This window comes from Lissotriton vulgaris, chromosome 12 (assembly GCF_964263255.1).
Source record: "Lissotriton vulgaris chromosome 12, aLisVul1.2, whole genome shotgun sequence".
Taxonomy (NCBI): Eukaryota; Metazoa; Chordata; class Amphibia; order Caudata; family Salamandridae; genus Lissotriton; species Lissotriton vulgaris.
The window spans coordinates 54,680,437-54,698,064 of NC_141700.1; the positions used below are offsets into that span (position 1 = coordinate 54,680,437).

The 17,628-nt window shown below is 43.4% G+C and overlaps 1 protein-coding gene across 1 annotated transcript; it reads right to left on the minus strand.

The window, feature by feature from the left end:
- Positions 1 to 720: 720 nt before the first annotated feature.
- Positions 721 to 12,862, minus strand: UHRF1 (ubiquitin like with PHD and ring finger domains 1). Its single transcript, XM_086947053.1, has 17 exons — positions 12,729 to 12,862; positions 10,912 to 11,072; positions 9,378 to 9,638; positions 9,093 to 9,256; positions 7,572 to 7,787; positions 7,373 to 7,482; positions 6,820 to 7,006; positions 5,928 to 6,051; positions 4,935 to 5,042; positions 4,607 to 4,711; positions 4,425 to 4,531; positions 3,868 to 4,030; positions 3,637 to 3,774; positions 3,307 to 3,427; positions 2,645 to 2,802; positions 2,010 to 2,108; positions 721 to 1,844 (listed from the first exon to the last, which is right to left on the minus strand). Exons 2-17 carry the CDS (start codon positions 11,062 to 11,064, stop codon positions 1,698 to 1,700), a joined length of 2,361 nt encoding a protein of 786 aa, XP_086803179.1. The 5' UTR covers positions 11,065 to 11,072; positions 12,729 to 12,862; the 3' UTR covers positions 721 to 1,697.
- Between the last annotated feature and the right edge of the window lie 4,766 nt (positions 12,863 to 17,628).

Here is a 17,628-nt window from a genome sequence, read left to right on the forward strand (position 1 = left end):
AATCAGTACACTATAGTGATCTACTGCACAAACTCTTGATTGAAACTTAGTTCCATAAGCACCAGCTACAGACTATTTTTTCACTATCCCTATGACTTCAGTACATTAACACTGATGGGAGAAACCCCAGTCAGAATATTGTTCCGGCATATTTGGTGCAAAGGAGCTGAACTATTACTACCCCCCTTCCAGTTTTAAAACAAACCCTTGCAAAGTATTCCAAGCAAGATTCAAGGTAAACAGTTCAGAATTTTTTGCTGCCGTTTACTTACTTCACAATAGTGTCAACTTTTTATAGCCACACAATCATCCCTCTTGGTAGGTTTTTTTTTTTTAAATTGATAAATAAGGATATAACGTAACAGCCAGAGCTCCTGACTTTGGACCTAGGGAAGTAAGTTAGTCCCCGGTATTGGCAGCGGGCAGATCACTTAATCTGCACTGCTTAAAATTACACAAGTCTGATCTTACGTAATGTAATCTGGGGCTCATTCAGAGCCCTTTGATAGTGTATGCTCTGTATTACCCTGATATTAGTCCAAAGCACAGCCCATTTTCTAGTTTTTAACCCAAAAATGGATGCCATACCCCCACCCACTGGTATAGAAGGTGCTGAGGGTGGTTTCAAGTTAGCTAAAAAATATCCAGACTGTATTTATCTGCTGGTTCCAGATTCTAAAATGCCCATGAAAAGAAAAAAATGAAACAGGACGCCTTCATAAAAAAAAATTAATTTTTATTTCGTTAGAATGCATTGCGATGTATAAAACTCAAACTTTAAACCACCAATGTTAACAATTAACATTGTAAAACCATGAGTAACAGTTTGCGTTTTTTCTGTACAATAGACCACTGTGTCCTGTGGGTATTAATCTGCAAAGTAAGACTGCTGTTAAAATGGCAATCCATCCGCAAATAAACTGATCAAGTTCCCATGCCTCATTTTAAACATTAACGCAAAACATTAAGTCTAAAAAAAGCTAAACCATCTCAACCCCACAATAAAAAGTAAAAATGTTTAAAAAATGTAGAAAATGTACATTTCATTAAGCAAGCCCTCCACGTGCGCCAAGCAAGACCAGAGACGTACATTTCTGTAGAATGCTAGAAAAGAAGCCCCTGCAGTTCAATTGACAAGCATTTGTGCTCGTCAGTTAGCATTATTGCTAGGTCTCGCATGTTTCATCTCCATCATGAAAACTCGACCAAAAGCAAGCGACATGGCTTTCAATGTCCCAAACAGCAATTGTGAATAAAAATCGCCTTGGCAAGGACAGGGGTCACCAGTTCCATCTGAGGTAGTACTTCCTCTCCCTGAGCCCGCGCTGCCAGTAAACAGTCTGCATTTTTTAATGGCGTTAGATAACTGTTTACCATATACACTTGTACCCAACCAAAATAGGCTCTCTGCAAGACGACCAGAGCTGTAGATATGCCAGTTGATGCAGTGGGATAATTGAATGCGGAAAGGCCATAAAAAGACCCCTCCATGGTGAAAATCACCATTTTATAAACATATCCCAGGCTTCATTGGCAAAGCACCCGCTTCTGCAGCAGGAAGGCACAGCTTGAAAAGGCCTGGTTTCCCTGAAAAATGAAATGCATGGAAACACCAACTTGTAAGTTGTGACAAGTTACTATGATATGACATATTACCCCCATACCCTCTGACACTTAGAAACGAGTCCATTTTGAAATCACCGACCACTACCATATCCAGGGAACAACTGGTTTAGAACAATCTGAAGGGGTTTATTGACTTCCATAGCATAGTTTTTGCCCAGATCAAATCGGCAAGCGGGGCAGGTGTGTACATCCGCCTTGAAGGAACGCTCCAAACATGCCTATGTAAGGGAAAAATATAAAGTGAGTTGGAAACAGATAAAGACTACCACATTCAAACTAAAAAGATTACATCAAAAACGCATACTTTAAACCAGATTTTAATTGGGTAAAGGTAAATACCAAACATTGCACCTAAAAGAACTGTTCACTGCAATACCACTCACCTTACATACGTTATGCTGACACTGCGTCGTTATAGGGTTAAATACGACCTCCTGACAGCAAATGCATAGGAATATTTCTTCTACTTTATTCAGAAATTTCTGAAAGAAATTAAAGTGTTAGAATACTGTTTTCCACTACTCTGGCTGCATAGGTACAATCAAAACACCTTTACCCTCCCCCCCCACCTCAAATCTATAGGATAGACCGATTCCTTCAGCACGCCGTCAGCAGACAAATTGTTTACAATGAACTAAATATTCCCCCATATACATGCATTAGACAAGTGTCTAGCTATTACTTTACTTCCACGAAGGAAGAGGGGGGGGGGGTCTTTAACTATCAATTCATTACTCTAGGCCTCATCCTGTACCTCTTTCAATATACTGTACCTTCACTCTGATTCATTGCAAACTTCACTGTACTTTGATCTTCCAAATAACACTAAACTCCTCCCTCCTTCCCACCCCAAAATATCCTATTGAACACAGGTAACAAAACGTGTACACTCCATTTAAAAACATTTCATACACTAATCCACTTTGGGTTCTGAACAAGTGGGCTACCAGACGAGGGAAAAACAAAAATAAAACACATTGTCAGTGGTAATAAGCACTATATCAATACAACAACATACCGGTCCACCCGTTAGCGATTCCATGGCTTCTGCCCACAATTTTTTATTTGCTTCGTCCTCTTTAATGAGTGCCTTTTGTTCAGCTGTCAGTTTGTAAGACTCAACTTTAGTCTTCTTGGGGGTACCTTTGGGAGATGCAGATACCTCTTCCTTGTTTGCTAAAAATTAAATGGGCATGAAGGTGAATACACCAGGACAACCATTTCAGTCTCTGGACCAAACTACTAATGTATGAGCCCATGAGCATGCCACAGAGGATCTCATTCACACCACTTAAACTATGGATACAGGAACCCTTAGGGAACATGCAGAATCAAAGAGTATTATCCACAATGAAAGATGTTAAAAGAAATGCCTGAATCAGGGAGAAACATAGGTCATGTATTATGCCCCCCCCCCCCTCCCTCCGTTTCAAGAGCACAAGCACCTGAGAAACTCGCCAACAATCCACAGGCAAAAGATGAAAAATGGACACCAGCAAGGCATTACTAAACATAGGAAACGGCATCCGGTCTTTTGAAAAGCACGGACATACCCTCTAGGACACATTTCATACAGTGTGTAAGTATGGAAACAAAGCGTCCAATCACTTAAAGTAAACAGATTCCACAAAAAACGTATGCCACCCCCAAAACCTGGTACTTTGAAGACAAGTCACAAACCTCCAGACTTCCTTTTTCTCTTTCCCTTGCTTGGAGTGTCCAAATCTTCGTCATCCTCCAGGTTTTTGTTTTCTTTTTCTCTCTCCTTGTTAGCCAAAGACTCAAGGTAGCCCTCTGGATACTAGGAAAAAATGGATAAGCAAACTGGCACCTTAATATATTACATCTTTGAACCTACAAGACTCATTGTGCGAGCTGCATTTAAATAAAATAAGGCCACCACTCCCAGTTTCCTATGATGCAACTGCTGCATAGTGGTTAGCATAGTTCTAACAAAACCCAACTCCAGTATTAAACAGTATTTCGGCGGCCTTTAGCCTAAAGTAGTACCTGCAATGTAAGACCCAACTTCTTCATTCTCTCTTTCCCTTCCTTGGTCCAGGGAGCAGATTCTTCATCGTCCCGCCTTAACATATACCGCCACACGAGAAAACCAGACATACCCTTATCTGGCCAATACTTCACAACCTAATAAACGAGACCCAAACATTTGATATAATCACCAAGGGAATTGAAGCAATCCAAATGGTTTTCTAGAACTGGAGCAGGCTATCTTCTTACCTTGTAAATACCATCGTATCTATTTCCTTCTTCTGGGGCATACTTGCTGTGCTTGCGCCCTTTGGCATTTCGCACCACTCTAACAGGTTTGCCAGCTCTCCAGTCTTTGGCTGTTGCACCATCTTTGTCATTAATAGGGGCATTGCAGTTCAGCGCCAGCGCTCTTCATAACACAAGGGAATAAAATGGGCATAGGTTACACCAACTTTTCAGTACAGAACAAAGTTACAATAAATCCAAAAAGACATGTTAGACAGTTTTGTAACAAAAGAAAGTGGGGGAATAAACACCATGAACAGTGAGATGCTAGAGGAGGCTCCCTCTACCGCCGTAGTATGTTTTAATTATAACAGGGAAGCAGGGATGGCAGAAGTGGGACAGCCACTACTACACTGCCACAACATCCATTGTAAAAAATACCAAATCAAAATGCTCATTCACAGTTGTATGGTTATTTTTAATCTAAGTCAGGCCCAAGTAGAGGATTCTAGGCCACCGGGATAGTCCATAGACTACAGATTACTAAAAACCAGCCATGGATGCTTAGTGGTTCTTACCGGTTCATGTTTGTGAGTTTCTGATCGCAGGACTGTTCGGCTGTGCGTTTGTTCCCAGATAGATCGCGACCCCCACTTCCTGTGTATGTGAACTCAGTTCCGTTGTCCTGAAAACAAGACTAAAATTACTTTCAGTTCTCTTCAGTTTAGTAGCCAATTGACTCAACAAATGAGATACTGACCACATCATCTTCATACCCGCCAGCCAGCACCAAGGAGTAGGATCCGTCATTACTCCTGCCACTTATACCAGCAACATGGGGTCTGTGAACACCAGCCTCGCTCGCCTAAACAGAAAGCAGTCAATTTACACACCTATCCCCTATAACTAGCAGAGCAGCAAGGGATAAAACCAAAACCAATGTTATCAGTAGAGTTTAGAATGAGTACATCTTCACGGGCAGGAACCGTTTTACTACTTGCATTTAACGCCACCCCCTCCTCCCCAAAAAATGAAGTCTTAAATACAGAATGGGACCTTTGCCAGGATTCTGCAAGCAAAACAAGTACCTGCACTCTGTATTTCCAGGAAGTGCCAACAGGAACACCAGGGATGGGTCCGTAGTGGTTTGAAGGGACAATGGTGCACTCTCTTGTACGACCAACACATGCCATGCCCTAGGAGATTATAAAAAAAGAAAATTATACACAAGCAAGGAAAGGAATACAACCAAATTCATTGTAGTTTACAAAATGTCAAAATGCTCAAACTGCGCTTAAGTAACTTCCATGCGACATCACTCCGACAGATTATGGCTCACTGAATACATTTGAAAAAGATGCTCTCGCAAATCGATAAGTCAATGACAGGCTACAGCTTTAGGATGTTCATATAACCACAACGAAATGCACACCAGGATAGGACAATGAACTGCACCAGAGGAACTCGTAAAGAGTTCTGTGCCAGCATTTGAACACAAATTAAAAAAACATCCATGTCTCGGATAGGGTTTTTCAGTAGCATTAACAGACCATTCTGAAATGCATATTTACAGCCAATTTCTCAATTAACAATCTACCGTGGGCATGTCACTAGACCTGCTCCAATAGTGCACCAATCCAAAGCCTGCAATCACATTTACAAGTGTGCCGAGATCAGAGTTAATGCAAACTGAACTAAAATATCCCATCCATGCACTGGTTTTAGCACATCTTTAGGGGAAATGCAATTGGTCAGAATACAGGAATGGGAGAAACAATGCTAAATTAAAATTACATCAAATCCAAAGGATCAACAGACTGCAGCAATTAACACCAATACAGTTTAACAGAGGATGTCTAGTTAAATAAAACTTTGTGTCCTTTCCCCGCAGTCTTGCACTTGCCTCCCCACCATCTTGATTTTGTAGTTAACTTAAAGACTTTTTGGCACCTAAGAATTAGGAGACTTTTCATCAAAGTAAATACACATGCTATTCGCTCTCTGAATTACATTTACACCTATGTGAGCCTCGAAGCGAGATATTAGTGGCACCGCTCTGCACACGCACAGACATGACCCACCTTTCCCCAGTCTCTCTGGGATTGTGAACTTGCGGAGGCCATCTTAGCCTTCTTTTTGCTCTCCTTCAGCTTTTCCCCGGCAAGAACAACTTCACTTGTATCAAGGTGGCAATCTGGGCAATACCTAAACATTTGAGAAATAACCATGTGAGAAGTGCACAACCTTCATCATCGTCTACCATGGCATGGCTATGCTTTTAGAAGCCCTCCTGCTACACCCAAACATCTGCACAAACGTAATCTTTAATCTTCAAGTATTCTATAGGTCCTGTAAACTTGTACCTTTCTCTTCCAATTGTTTATTTTCAAGTAAATATCTAGCTTGAAAGGCAAATACCTGGAAACTCAGCCTGCCCGAGTAGACAAAGCGGATCTACAATCCTTGCTAGCAGGCAAGACAATAGAGTATGGATGAAGATAAGCCTTAAAATGTCAGTTTGCCAACAGCAGATCCCACACTGGAACAGAATCCGCAAGATGCAGTCTGGGAAGGCAGGCAGTTATAAACGGGCTTGACAACTGAGGTAAGGCAAACACAAGGAGATAATGGGCGGAGCACTGAAACTCTACAGACACTCATACCCAGTGACAGATCTGGGTTGAATCCATCATTCTTTAACTCACTTCGCCACCCCAGTTCAGACCCAACTACATGCAAACCAGCCTTGACCCTGTGCCTCATGTGAACAGTCCAGCCCGAACTGCCAAGCCAGGTCTTCCTTGGATCGAAAACAAGTATCCTGGGACCAGTTTCAGGGTAACACCCCTCATCAGGCTAGCTTGAATCTAGTGGCAAAGTGAGCAAGAGACCCACGTCTGTCCAAACACTGCCAATTAAGTCAGAAATCCCTAGATCAACATCAGATTAGTCGCACCTAACATAACCACCTACCAGTCGTCCTGCTCTGGAATCTTGGAAAGCGGTGGGTTCAGGCAGTAAATGTGGAAAGCCATGTCACACTCGTCACACATGATTTGCTTTGACGGGTCTTGTTTGCCGCCACATATATGGCAAGCGCACTGGCGACATTTCTTCTTTGGATCGTCTCTGCACTGCTTACACTCTGGTCCATTCTGCCCTAAAAAACAAAGCGTGAAAAGTGTAAAACAATGTAGAAACTTACTAAACATGTTGCACAAGGCAAATAACCTCCCCACACACAGATTCAGTGTTCTAGACAGAGTACTGTGCTGTTCACTTTGCTGCAGAAGTTACTCTTCAAACATTAAAATACAGGTACAATATCAAGCAGTATAGATATAAGACATACGTCCACAGTATCAATATGGGAGCCCCAGACTGGTCCAGAGTGACTAGGAAACTCACTTTGGAAATTGGACTGCATATATAAATAGCGCTTTATCAAGCTACTGCAGATGAAACCTATATGAAGACAACTTCTACAGCAATTTAACATCAGATGGGCTAACCAGTGGATACTTACTCTTCTTTGGACTTTCAGATGGCAGAGGAGAAGCAGTGCCAGGGGATTCGATTTTGTAAATTTCATCTACAAAAAGGATCTTGCAGTCACTCAAGAAATCTCCAGATTCACTGTGGAAACAGCGAGTTTCAGTATAATGCCAGACCTTCACTATAATAAACATGTACGTCTACAACTGTGAATTAATTTAAACACTCACCCAAGCAGGACCTTAGCATAAATTTCCTTAATTGTGCGAGTGTCCCTTTTCTTTTGAATTTCAGCATCATACCAGAAACCCCTTTCTTCTGGCTCGTCGATGTTGTAATTCACCATCACCACTTGACCAACTACCAGCTCATTCCATTTAAGCACTGTACGTGCACGAGCTCGGACTGAACCACCACACAATTGAACAATTCCGCTCTCTGGGTAGCTGAAAGGATAAAGGAATACGTTCGTTCAAAGACCTTCATTTCCCTCACTAGGACCATAAAAGTATACAAAAGACAAACAATAAGTATAAAAATGTGACTAGAGATAACGGGAATATTTCAATAAATAAAATCATCAAGTTATGTTATCACATTCAGCGTAAAAGCTTTTAAAAAAAGAGCAAATTAAAAGGGCTGTATCCCTAATGTAATAATCACTTCCGTATCCCTAATGTAATACTCACTTGCTACACACTTATATTGATGATACATGCAGATTAGCAATTTGTGAATATTTTTCCTTTTTGATGAAATATCATCTCCTTCGCCACATTGCATTTAAAAAGCGAGAGACAGCAAAGACAATGGGTTTGGAGGGGTCATACTTTAAAACTCGGAAAGCCTCCCTACAATGATCAAACCCCAAATTCCGGCAGTGAAAGCACGTAGGGGTAAGGTACTGTCTGAACTGCACATAAAAGCTTCCTTGCTACTTGTGGTAAAATATCATCCAGGAATAAAAGTTACACTAGTGCACTATTTAAATTACTTTAAGGTAAAAAATAATCCTACAGAGATGGACGCTGAGAGCAAAGTTGAATAATTCTGTGCCTTCCATGGACACTATGTAATCATAACTGGAAGCCAATGACCAAGCCTTTTCTACAAATTTCACCCCAACAATAATGCACAAAAATAAACTACTTCTGTTCTCTGGCACTGCACAATTAAAGAAAACTACACAGCAGCAAGCAGAGGTGGTACTATGTGGTAATATTTCAGTTGATAAATGAAGGAATGCCCTCCATCCAATACAAGTGAAAGAACAGTCCCATTTGAGGCAGTGGGTGGGATAAAGTGCAGCTTGGAAGGACCTTTTGGTAAGCCCACCATTTTATAAATGCATTACCGAGCCAAAAAAATATATAACAAAAAGGACAGGTCGGCTTTCCCTTTTAGTCTATGTAATACTGTAACGTTTCTAGATCACCTGAGGAGGACCCGACAGAGTCCCACTTGGACAGGGGAGTAGAAACTCATTTTGTAGTGTATAATTGGAGAGGTCTACATGCCACCCATTAACGGTGTTTTGGGGCTGTACATGAGGCCCAGAGAATGTCCTTGAACCAGCAAAAAAGTGTTTTATGCTTGGAAAAGCAAGAAGGGAAATAAGGGGGTGGGGTTGTTTTGCCACTTGATATATACAATCAGTTCTAAAACACTCAAGTCTCTACTGAATTCTCTTAGGGATCGTATTTCACAGATCTGGTCAACTACCTGGGCAACTAACAGTTTGCCTTACTTACTCCTCATATTTCAGATGATAGACCACATCCTCTTCAGGCACAGCGGCAGGATCCACTTCCGAAGCATTACTGGCGCCACTCTTAGTTGACATGGTTATATTGACAACCTGTGCCTCAAACCATGCAGCCATGGTAGGGTCACGGGCATCAACATAATCGTTGATCTGAAAAATAGAGATTACATGTGAGCTTACCGTCATCCACAATACCACACCTGTGAACAAACTGCCCACCACACATTTATGCAAGGCACCAAGTTTCACAAGATCTTAAAAGAACATTTACCCTGTAAAGTCCATATCCAGGATCGACTATTTCAGCCTCAGCAGTAGAACCAGGCTGGCCATCGAGCTCCATCGCAGTCTCGCCATTGTTTGAGTTCTTGTCAGACTCGCTTTGACTAGAGCCACAGCCAGAATCAGTGTCCGAAAGCTCAGAGTCCTTCTCTTTAGTAACAGGAAGCGCAGCTGGGACCTGCCTCACAAGCAGCTGGATAATGACATTCAGTCCAATATTGTAGTCAAAAAGGGAGTGGCCATCTTCCATCTGAGGGAAATGAAACATTTATTTTACAGTCTTGCTCCACTCAATACCCTCTTAGAATGATCATTTCTCTGAGGCAAAAAGGATGGAAATCATTTTTAGACAACATTGACTAAAAGCATAACTGAAAAAAATACCGCTTTAATCTGCCACTCAAGATTACAACGATGGGCACAACATCATGAGATTCTGGCCCATTCCCCAGGCAACCATGTAGTAGGTGGTAAAATGCAACTTTTACCCCCCATTAAAATATGTAGTAGGTGGTGTTTAAACATCAGTTGAATGAAAATGCCCAGTGGCCTGTTCCACAAGCACAAACAACTCAACTAAGTAAAACCTACGAACACTTGTAGACAGACCGAGCAATTTAATCAGCGAGTTTACCATCTCAACTACAAAGCTTTATAAAGCAGCTACATGAAGCCGAAACTCTCATCCACATTTTGCACTGCAATTAAAACCAAATCTGGAAGTTATGTGGTTTGTAACAAACCAGTATTGACCAGGATGTATTTAGAGGAATGGTTAAGACAGGTTTATGTACTGCATTGGCCAGCAAACAAACCACGCCCAGGACCTGCCAAACACTTCCCCTAAGGATTCTGAGATAGCCTAGGATGACTTATTCCAAACATCCTCGTGCAAAAGGCAGCACTACACCCAAAGTGACCAGCCAGCCTTTGTTTGGAATATAAAAATGCTCTAACCTACTGTGGAGCTCAGTAGCCAATCTACAGGTATCATTCAATCAACATCCTGTATCAGTTGCAAATCCAGTATAGGGTGGTAAGAGCTGGTCCTGCCAGCCCCAAACCCGAGCTCACTGCAATATAGTCATTAAACCATATCCATGGTCTCCATTTATACCCACAACTTTATCTATTTGGTGTTCACACATTAAACATTCAAGCGAGGCAATGGAGCAAACCATTGAAGAAAAATAAAAATTGTGTTGAATAAACCAACTCTCTTACAAAGATTATGGATTGTGATTACTACTCTTCAAAAGCACACGTCTGAAAAGGCTGGGAATGGGTGGTCACCCAAGGAAGAATTTGGATATTGCCTCCATACCACCATTAGGTGAGAAAAAGTAAACACATGGAACAATAATCTTAGAATCACTTGAAGACCCAAAACCAAAGAAACACCAGACTGTGGCCTATATCAACAGTACAGTCCTACCTCTGACGAGTTCAGTAGGAGGACAAAGGCTGTCACCCATCACTGATTTCACAATAGCCTGGAACCAGCAACTACATTTCCTATGTACCTGCTTGCCATGGTAGAAAAGTCTCTGGCGGTCTACTTCGACTCCAAAAGCCTCCTGGATCTTCAGCCGCAGATCTTCCACTTTGGTCAGCTTGGAGAGCGAGTCGATGCGGTGAGTCTCCTTACCATCCATGGTGCGCACTTGGATCCACATGACTGCAGCTGACAGAAGAAAGTGCATTGACTACCTCGATTGCATTAGTATAGTTGCGCCACATTAATGATCACTGGCCACATCCCAACAACTCCATACAAACTGGCAGTGGGTCTGGCAACATGCCAACACTCATCGGCTCGTGGCTTTGCAACCACAAGTCCATCTGTCGAGCGGGAAGCAGTCCAGCAGCTCGAGAGGCAGAGAAAGATTGCAAAAGGGACTTGCTCAGAGCAAAGACCACAGAAACAAAACAAAAACAGGGCACCAGTGGTATACAGGAAGGAGTAGCCCATGCAGAGGCTGGAAGAATAAAACCAAGAACAACCCATAAATGAAGTCATGCATAGTTAGAGTACTGGACCTGCTGCAATCTGTCACATTAAAGGGGTAAAGCTGGACGAAGCACAAAAAGGCGCGAAAGAGATGGCTGGCTCAATTCAGGGTCACCTTGCACCGTCTAGCCCAGTTCACGCTGAGCCTTCACATGGCGCCTGCCTGCAGACCACTCATCTGAGCCTGCCAACTCCCATCGCCCGTGGGAAGTGCCAAGCAGGGGAGATGGGTGGTGGGAAGAGGAGACTTAGGTTAAAGATCTCTTCAGTAAACCACGGTGCTCATAAAAAAACGCAACAATGTACACCCCGTGCAGTTCGCTGCGCACTACACTTGTGTTTATGGGTGAAGATGTAACTGTTTTACAATTGTCATGACTGAGGCGTACAGCCTCTACACATATTGGTCTCTCTCATAGTCAAACCAGTGACATCAATATTAAAATACCATATTCTGCCTTCCATTACTAGCAGTCGCATTTATTATATCATTGCATGATGGTTGCTGCTTTTATCGTGTCTAGCCTGTAAATGTTCGTGTCCTGCCTCCTAGAACCAAGAGTAGCTATTAATTTATTATCATTTATTAGCATGCACGCGTTTGTTTATAAGGAGAAAAATTGCAAACCGCGCTATAACTGCAATAAAGCCACTTTAGCAAATCTTTGTGTCGTAACTGCTGGCATGCCTCCAGCGACGGGAAGAGCGTGAAAAATGTATATTTTATTAAAATTAATCATCATCACTGCACATCAAAAGCAACAAACACTGATGAAATCCAAGCAACAAACATTCGAATTGTTTACAACAGGCCATGCATCCAGACGGTATGGAGGACTCGCCCACAAACGCTATTACTAGCCCAGTTGTTGAATGGATCAATTGCTACAGAGATATACATGTGTGCCCGCCCCAGCACATGGCAGTCTGTTAACGTATACAAGTTACATGAAATGTGCCTTTTAAACGTTAAATGCTGCAAACACTGCCGGCCCGCGGACTCTTCCAGAGTGGGGCGCCGGGTCTCGAACCGCTATATCCCCAAGAAGGGCACTTTTCGCGGGCTTTTTGCGCCCCGCCCCGTCCTGCTCCCGCCACGCGCGGCACAGGGCTTTCCCTTTTCAACGGAGCGCCACCGGTCGCATTTCCCGCGCGCACCGGTTCACGCCGAGCCAATCACAAACAGCGCGCGCTGAAGATTCTTGCCGTGATTGGGCATTTTGCTAGGCCGTTGGCTTGATCGGCGGAGTACCCGTATGCTGAATGAAGTAAAGTGCGGCAGTTTCCCCCGAGCCTCAAAATGTTTCCCTATGCGTAACCCCCACTTACCTGGTCAGTATAGGACACCCTTAGTCAATGAAGGTAGATGGTATTTAACTGGAGAGTGAAGGGTCAGTGGATATGTCGGGCGCAAGTACGAGCCGTCCGTCACCTTCACGCGCTGCTCTGACTAGTGGGACTCAGAGCTTTTCCAGCTTGGCGCCCAATAAGTTGTAGTTTTTGGGCGGCCGTTTTCTGATTGGCCGAAGTTGGCGGGGACGGGCGGAAGGCGCGGCATGTGGCTTCTAATCCCACCCAGTTTGACGGAGCCTTCTGTTTGATTGGTCGGTGTGTTGTCAAGGGGGAAGCGTCCATCTTGAGCTGGCTCCGCCCACCCACCATTTGACTGGGGGGCTGCCCCTTACCCATGTCTTAACATGGCTGCCTGCCAAGAATTCCACAGAGTGGGGCTTTTAGAGCAACACCGGTTGCTCCCCTGCAGACCCTCACTAGTGTGTTTACTTTCTCGCCGGCCAGGTTGGCCTGCTCATAGGCTGAATTTTATAAAATGATCCGTTTTCATGCTCGGCATGGTACCTACAATCAGAAACTGTCAGATTGAAGTTATCCAAAGCTGCCAAGTTTTCAGTTTGCATATGTGTGACATTTCCATGTTTTTAACGAGCTACTTATGTGTGACTGTAGTGACACTTTATAAAGTGAGGAGAGCAAAACGATTATGTTAATTGGTAGAAAATAGACCTTTTTGCATGTTTAACCCCAGATTTTACTGAAATACGTTGCTGGTTTTTAGATTCTGCACACTGGGGCACTGATGGCTAGTTCCTAGAGTGTGTGCACTGACCCATACAAATTGGCTAATCCCTGATTCGCTTATTTAACTTTCTTAGAAGGCCATAGTATGTGGTGCAGAAAAATACATCCATGGCTTAGAAAAGGGAAAATACAGCTTTATGCGTACCATTGTTGCCTGAGTGCAGCAGTGTAAAATCAGCAGTGCGACCTGTTAAAGTAAGCCTTTTGAAAAGAAAAGAAACTTCTGTTTAAATATTAGTAGGTGACCACATGTAAGCATTGTAGTCCGGACCTCAATAGAATAAGCAGGGTGATGCTTTGAGCATTCTGTTGACAGCATAATGTCAAATCCAGTCTGAAAGGTCTGTTGAGCCACAAGTGGTACTTTGGTGCACATGAACAAGAAAGAACAGGATAGCAGAACAATTCTTGTATAGCCCCTGTCCACTTTCTAAAGGATCCTGCTTTTATCCTGCCAGACTTCTGTCTCTGGGTTGGTTGTGGATACAGTGACAACTTTAAACTTATTTATAGGGTTAGATGTGGTAGGATTTTAGAGTCACCATTGTACACTCCCATTTACACCCCAGCCTCAGACCCCAAGTTTAATGTGGCCAAAGATCTTCAAATCTAGTTTTCTCACTTTGTTGGAAACTCCTTGGAAACATTCCTCAAGGTTTGTTTTCTTTTTCTTTTTGCAGTTCTATATAGCACAGACTTGACAAGAAGGTATTGGAGCTCTTAACTTGAGCTATCCTGGCTGAAGAGGGGTGAAACCTCGAAACAGGTCCTAGGATGCTTGTTTCCAGTTCAGGGAGGACCCGGCCTGACAGTTTGGCTGGACTGTTCCCATTGGGCACAGGGTCAAGACTGATTTGCATATGGCTGGGTTCAAACTGGAATGGCATGGTGAGCAAAAAAAACGATGGATTTTAGGCCCAGATCTCTGTCCTGGGGTGAATGTATGACATTGTTCTGCATTCTCCATCTATTGGGCTTTACGTGCGTCTTTCTAAGAAAGCACGCAATTGGGCAAAGGCGGGTGCATTCCCCGCCTTTGCTCCGCCCACGGTCTATTGCATGCGGTTATCCGCACGGGCGACATCTGTTTTGAATTATCGCGCCCAGACGCAGGCTCGATAATTGAAAACAGATCGCTTGCTGTGGCGCGCACACCACTCTTGTGCTTGTTTAGTACTTGTGCCCTGCGAACAACGTAACTTCAATCACTTGAGGCAATACATGCCGACTGAGCTACGAATCACTCACACAAAAGAAGTAAATTATATTTGTCAACATCAGCCCATACATCAACGATCCCCTTTTCTCTGGTTTCCTCACCATAATCACTGACAGCGTTCCGGTGGGGGCTGACCTGCTCCAACACTCCCATCACCAGGATACACTCGCCAGTCTTTACATGGGCTTGGAAACAGCAAACAAAAAGCAAGAAGAGGGGGCAGGGCTACTTTTTACCTCCGTGTTGAAGGATCCCGGTTTTGACAGTGGGCTCGCTCACCCAAGATTGGCACGCTGGGAGTGGGGGGGCATGGAGTCTGGTTTCAGCGGTCACAGCAATCACTCCAAGTCTACGGCTATGGATAAAACTAAATGCAAGGGTAGAAACCACTCAAAACAGTACACACCCCCCTGCCCAGGGCTAGCGTCACCTGTCCCTTTTGCCTGATAGCCACACAAAATGTGCCACATAGGCTAGCGCAGGGTAGCAGGGGCTGTACATACCGTGACGCACAGGGCCTGACTGGGAACCAGAACCGGCCCTGGCAAAGTGCTCGGCCGGCCCCCCTCCCGAGGCAGGGGGGGGAGCACGACCGCGCTCTGTGTCAGGGCCGGTTTTCAGCCGTTTTTGTTACCGGGCCGTTTTTGCAGCATAACGGCCCTGTAACAAAAACGGCCCCCAGGGGCCCAAAACCAGCCCCCAACCATGCGGCCCACCGGGGGATTGCCCGGTGCCCGCAACGGCCAGTCCGGGCCTGGTGACGCATGGGGTTGTAGGGGCTCTCCTCCTCACGGCCGGCTCCCCTATCCGTCGATAATATGGACCCCTGCAGGTAAAATCCCCATTGCTCGTTTTCCACCTCTGGGGATTTTTCAGTGGCTGTTTTTTTATTATTTATTTTCCGCCACAACACCGCGGCGCCCACTCGAGTGAGCACTGAATCCTATTGGACAACAGACTTGTCTGTCTACTCCGTTGCCGGCTGGCATTCATCAGCTTCAGAGTCACTCAGAAGAGAATGTACGGCGAACCCACCCTCCCTGCGTGGATAAAACTGTTAAAACAAGATCAGGTTGGTTGATAGTATGAGGCAGAATGGTTCAGAAGAAGCAAGGAAGTGTTGGTAGATGGGTTAATGGAGATTAGTTCTATTGGAGCAAGAAGAAAGGAGGAGTGGAGTATAATGGGTTGCTTAGCAGTAGAGTGAATGAATGTAGAGGGGTCAAAGAGGAATGCTCATGTTCTTTCAAAATGTGATAAGATGTCAATGATGGTCAGACTGGACATGATAGCACTAACAATATATGAGGGCCGCTGCACTCCAAGGTAAATACAATTAAACTGGGTAATGTAGACAATCTATTAGATAGGTGCGCAGGAAGTCACCTTCCAGGTCCAAAAGGTGCGTTCGATATGAAAGCAGTGGGAGCCTTACAGGGGGTAAGGACAAATCCTGGGCACTCTAGTAGGCACCTTGGTGCGTAAATATGTTCAATAAAGTTCTGAGTCTAAAGTTGAACAAAACTGTTGTTTGATTTATTTCAACATATTTTCATCGTCATGGTAGTTTGTTAATCATAATTCCATATTTTCATAATCATATTCCAGTCATATGATCAAACATCAAAATTTCAATGTTTTTGTTGGATTATACAATCAAAATTGTCCCCGATGCATTTCGTGCAAGGATGCACTTCTTCAGGGGGAATCTAGAAAGTAAAAGGAAACACTATGTAGGGCGCTGATACAGGAGTCCTAAATACACACCATGCATTAATGGTGAATGAGTGAAAAAAGGAGGGGTGAAGTCCGGGTTTATTTAACAGTAATATAAGGGTGTGGGGTCATCACCAGTCTAGTGAGAGAAAACACAAGCAATAAAGAATAAAATGTGATTTAAAAGAGTGGGAGTGCACGGAGAGAAAATAAAGAAGAACAAAGATCCTGAAGATTCAACCCGAGGTGTGCGTGTAGGTTTAGAAAAAAACGGCAGTGCTCTAAAGTGAATAATCACTTGTGAACGGAAGAGACGTTGTGGAAAGCGTTAGAAAACCATTAAAAACAAATGTGCCACCTTACCAGGTATGAGAAGAAAAAACGGCATTCTACATAATCCAGGGAATCTCCGCGAAAGTGATCGTGAACCCGGAAGACGCCGGGCATGCGCATAAGTGCGAAATAAGAACGCGAGGAACATGAAAAGTGAAAGCAGACTAGGCTGCAGGGACGGTAAACAACGCGAATGTAACAAAAAGTGTGGAACCAAAGCGGAAAGTCCGAAAGGAAAATGAATGAAAGTAAAAAATATTTTTAAAGATAAAGAATGAAATGGTAAATGAAATATATGCAGAAAATGAGAAAAAGATGAAGAAAAATGGTGAGATTTATACATGGAAATGCGGTAACAGAACACAGAGAAAAACCTACATAAAGTGAAAGAAGGATACGCACAATAGAATAAGAAAGTACAAGGGTAGAAACAAGGTATATGGCAGCAGAAGAAATAATAAGGGGCTGTAAGAAGACAGTGAAAACAATGTGAAATCTAGGACGTATAGAGGGCAAGGTTAACACACATAGGGGAATCAATCAAATAAGCAATAAAATTAGCAATGAAAAGTACAGATTGAGTAATCTGGATGTTCAATCATCCCCTAAAGGTAACAACTATATTCTTTAGAATCAAAACTGTAGGTGAATTGAATACGGTTGTCCACATGGTTTAAGTCATTGATAGCTTGGTGAAGTTGATTCTCATTCCCTATCCAAACAAGGAAGATATCATCGATGTATCGATAGTACGCATGTATATGTGGTTGCCACATTTGATGGTTCAGTATATGTTTGGTCTCGAATGAGTGCATAAACAGATTTGCATATGCAGGAGCCGCACAATTGCCCATGGCGACTCCT

What these genes read in the sequence shown, in the direction of transcription:
- UHRF1 (XM_086947053.1), bottom strand. Translation starts at nt 11,064, where the DNA reads ATGTGGATCCAAGTGCGCACCATGGATGGTAAGGAGACTCACCGCATC. An exon ending in TATGCTAAGGTCCTGCTTGG is followed by an intron (nt 7,483 to 7,571) that starts GTGAGTGTTTAA and finishes CTGTTTCCACAG; the next exon opens with TGAATCTGGAGATTTCTTGA. An exon ending in GCGGGTATGAAGATGATGTG is followed by an intron (nt 4,532 to 4,606) that starts GTCAGTATCTCA and finishes TCTTGTTTTCAG; the next exon opens with GACAACGGAACTGAGTTCAC.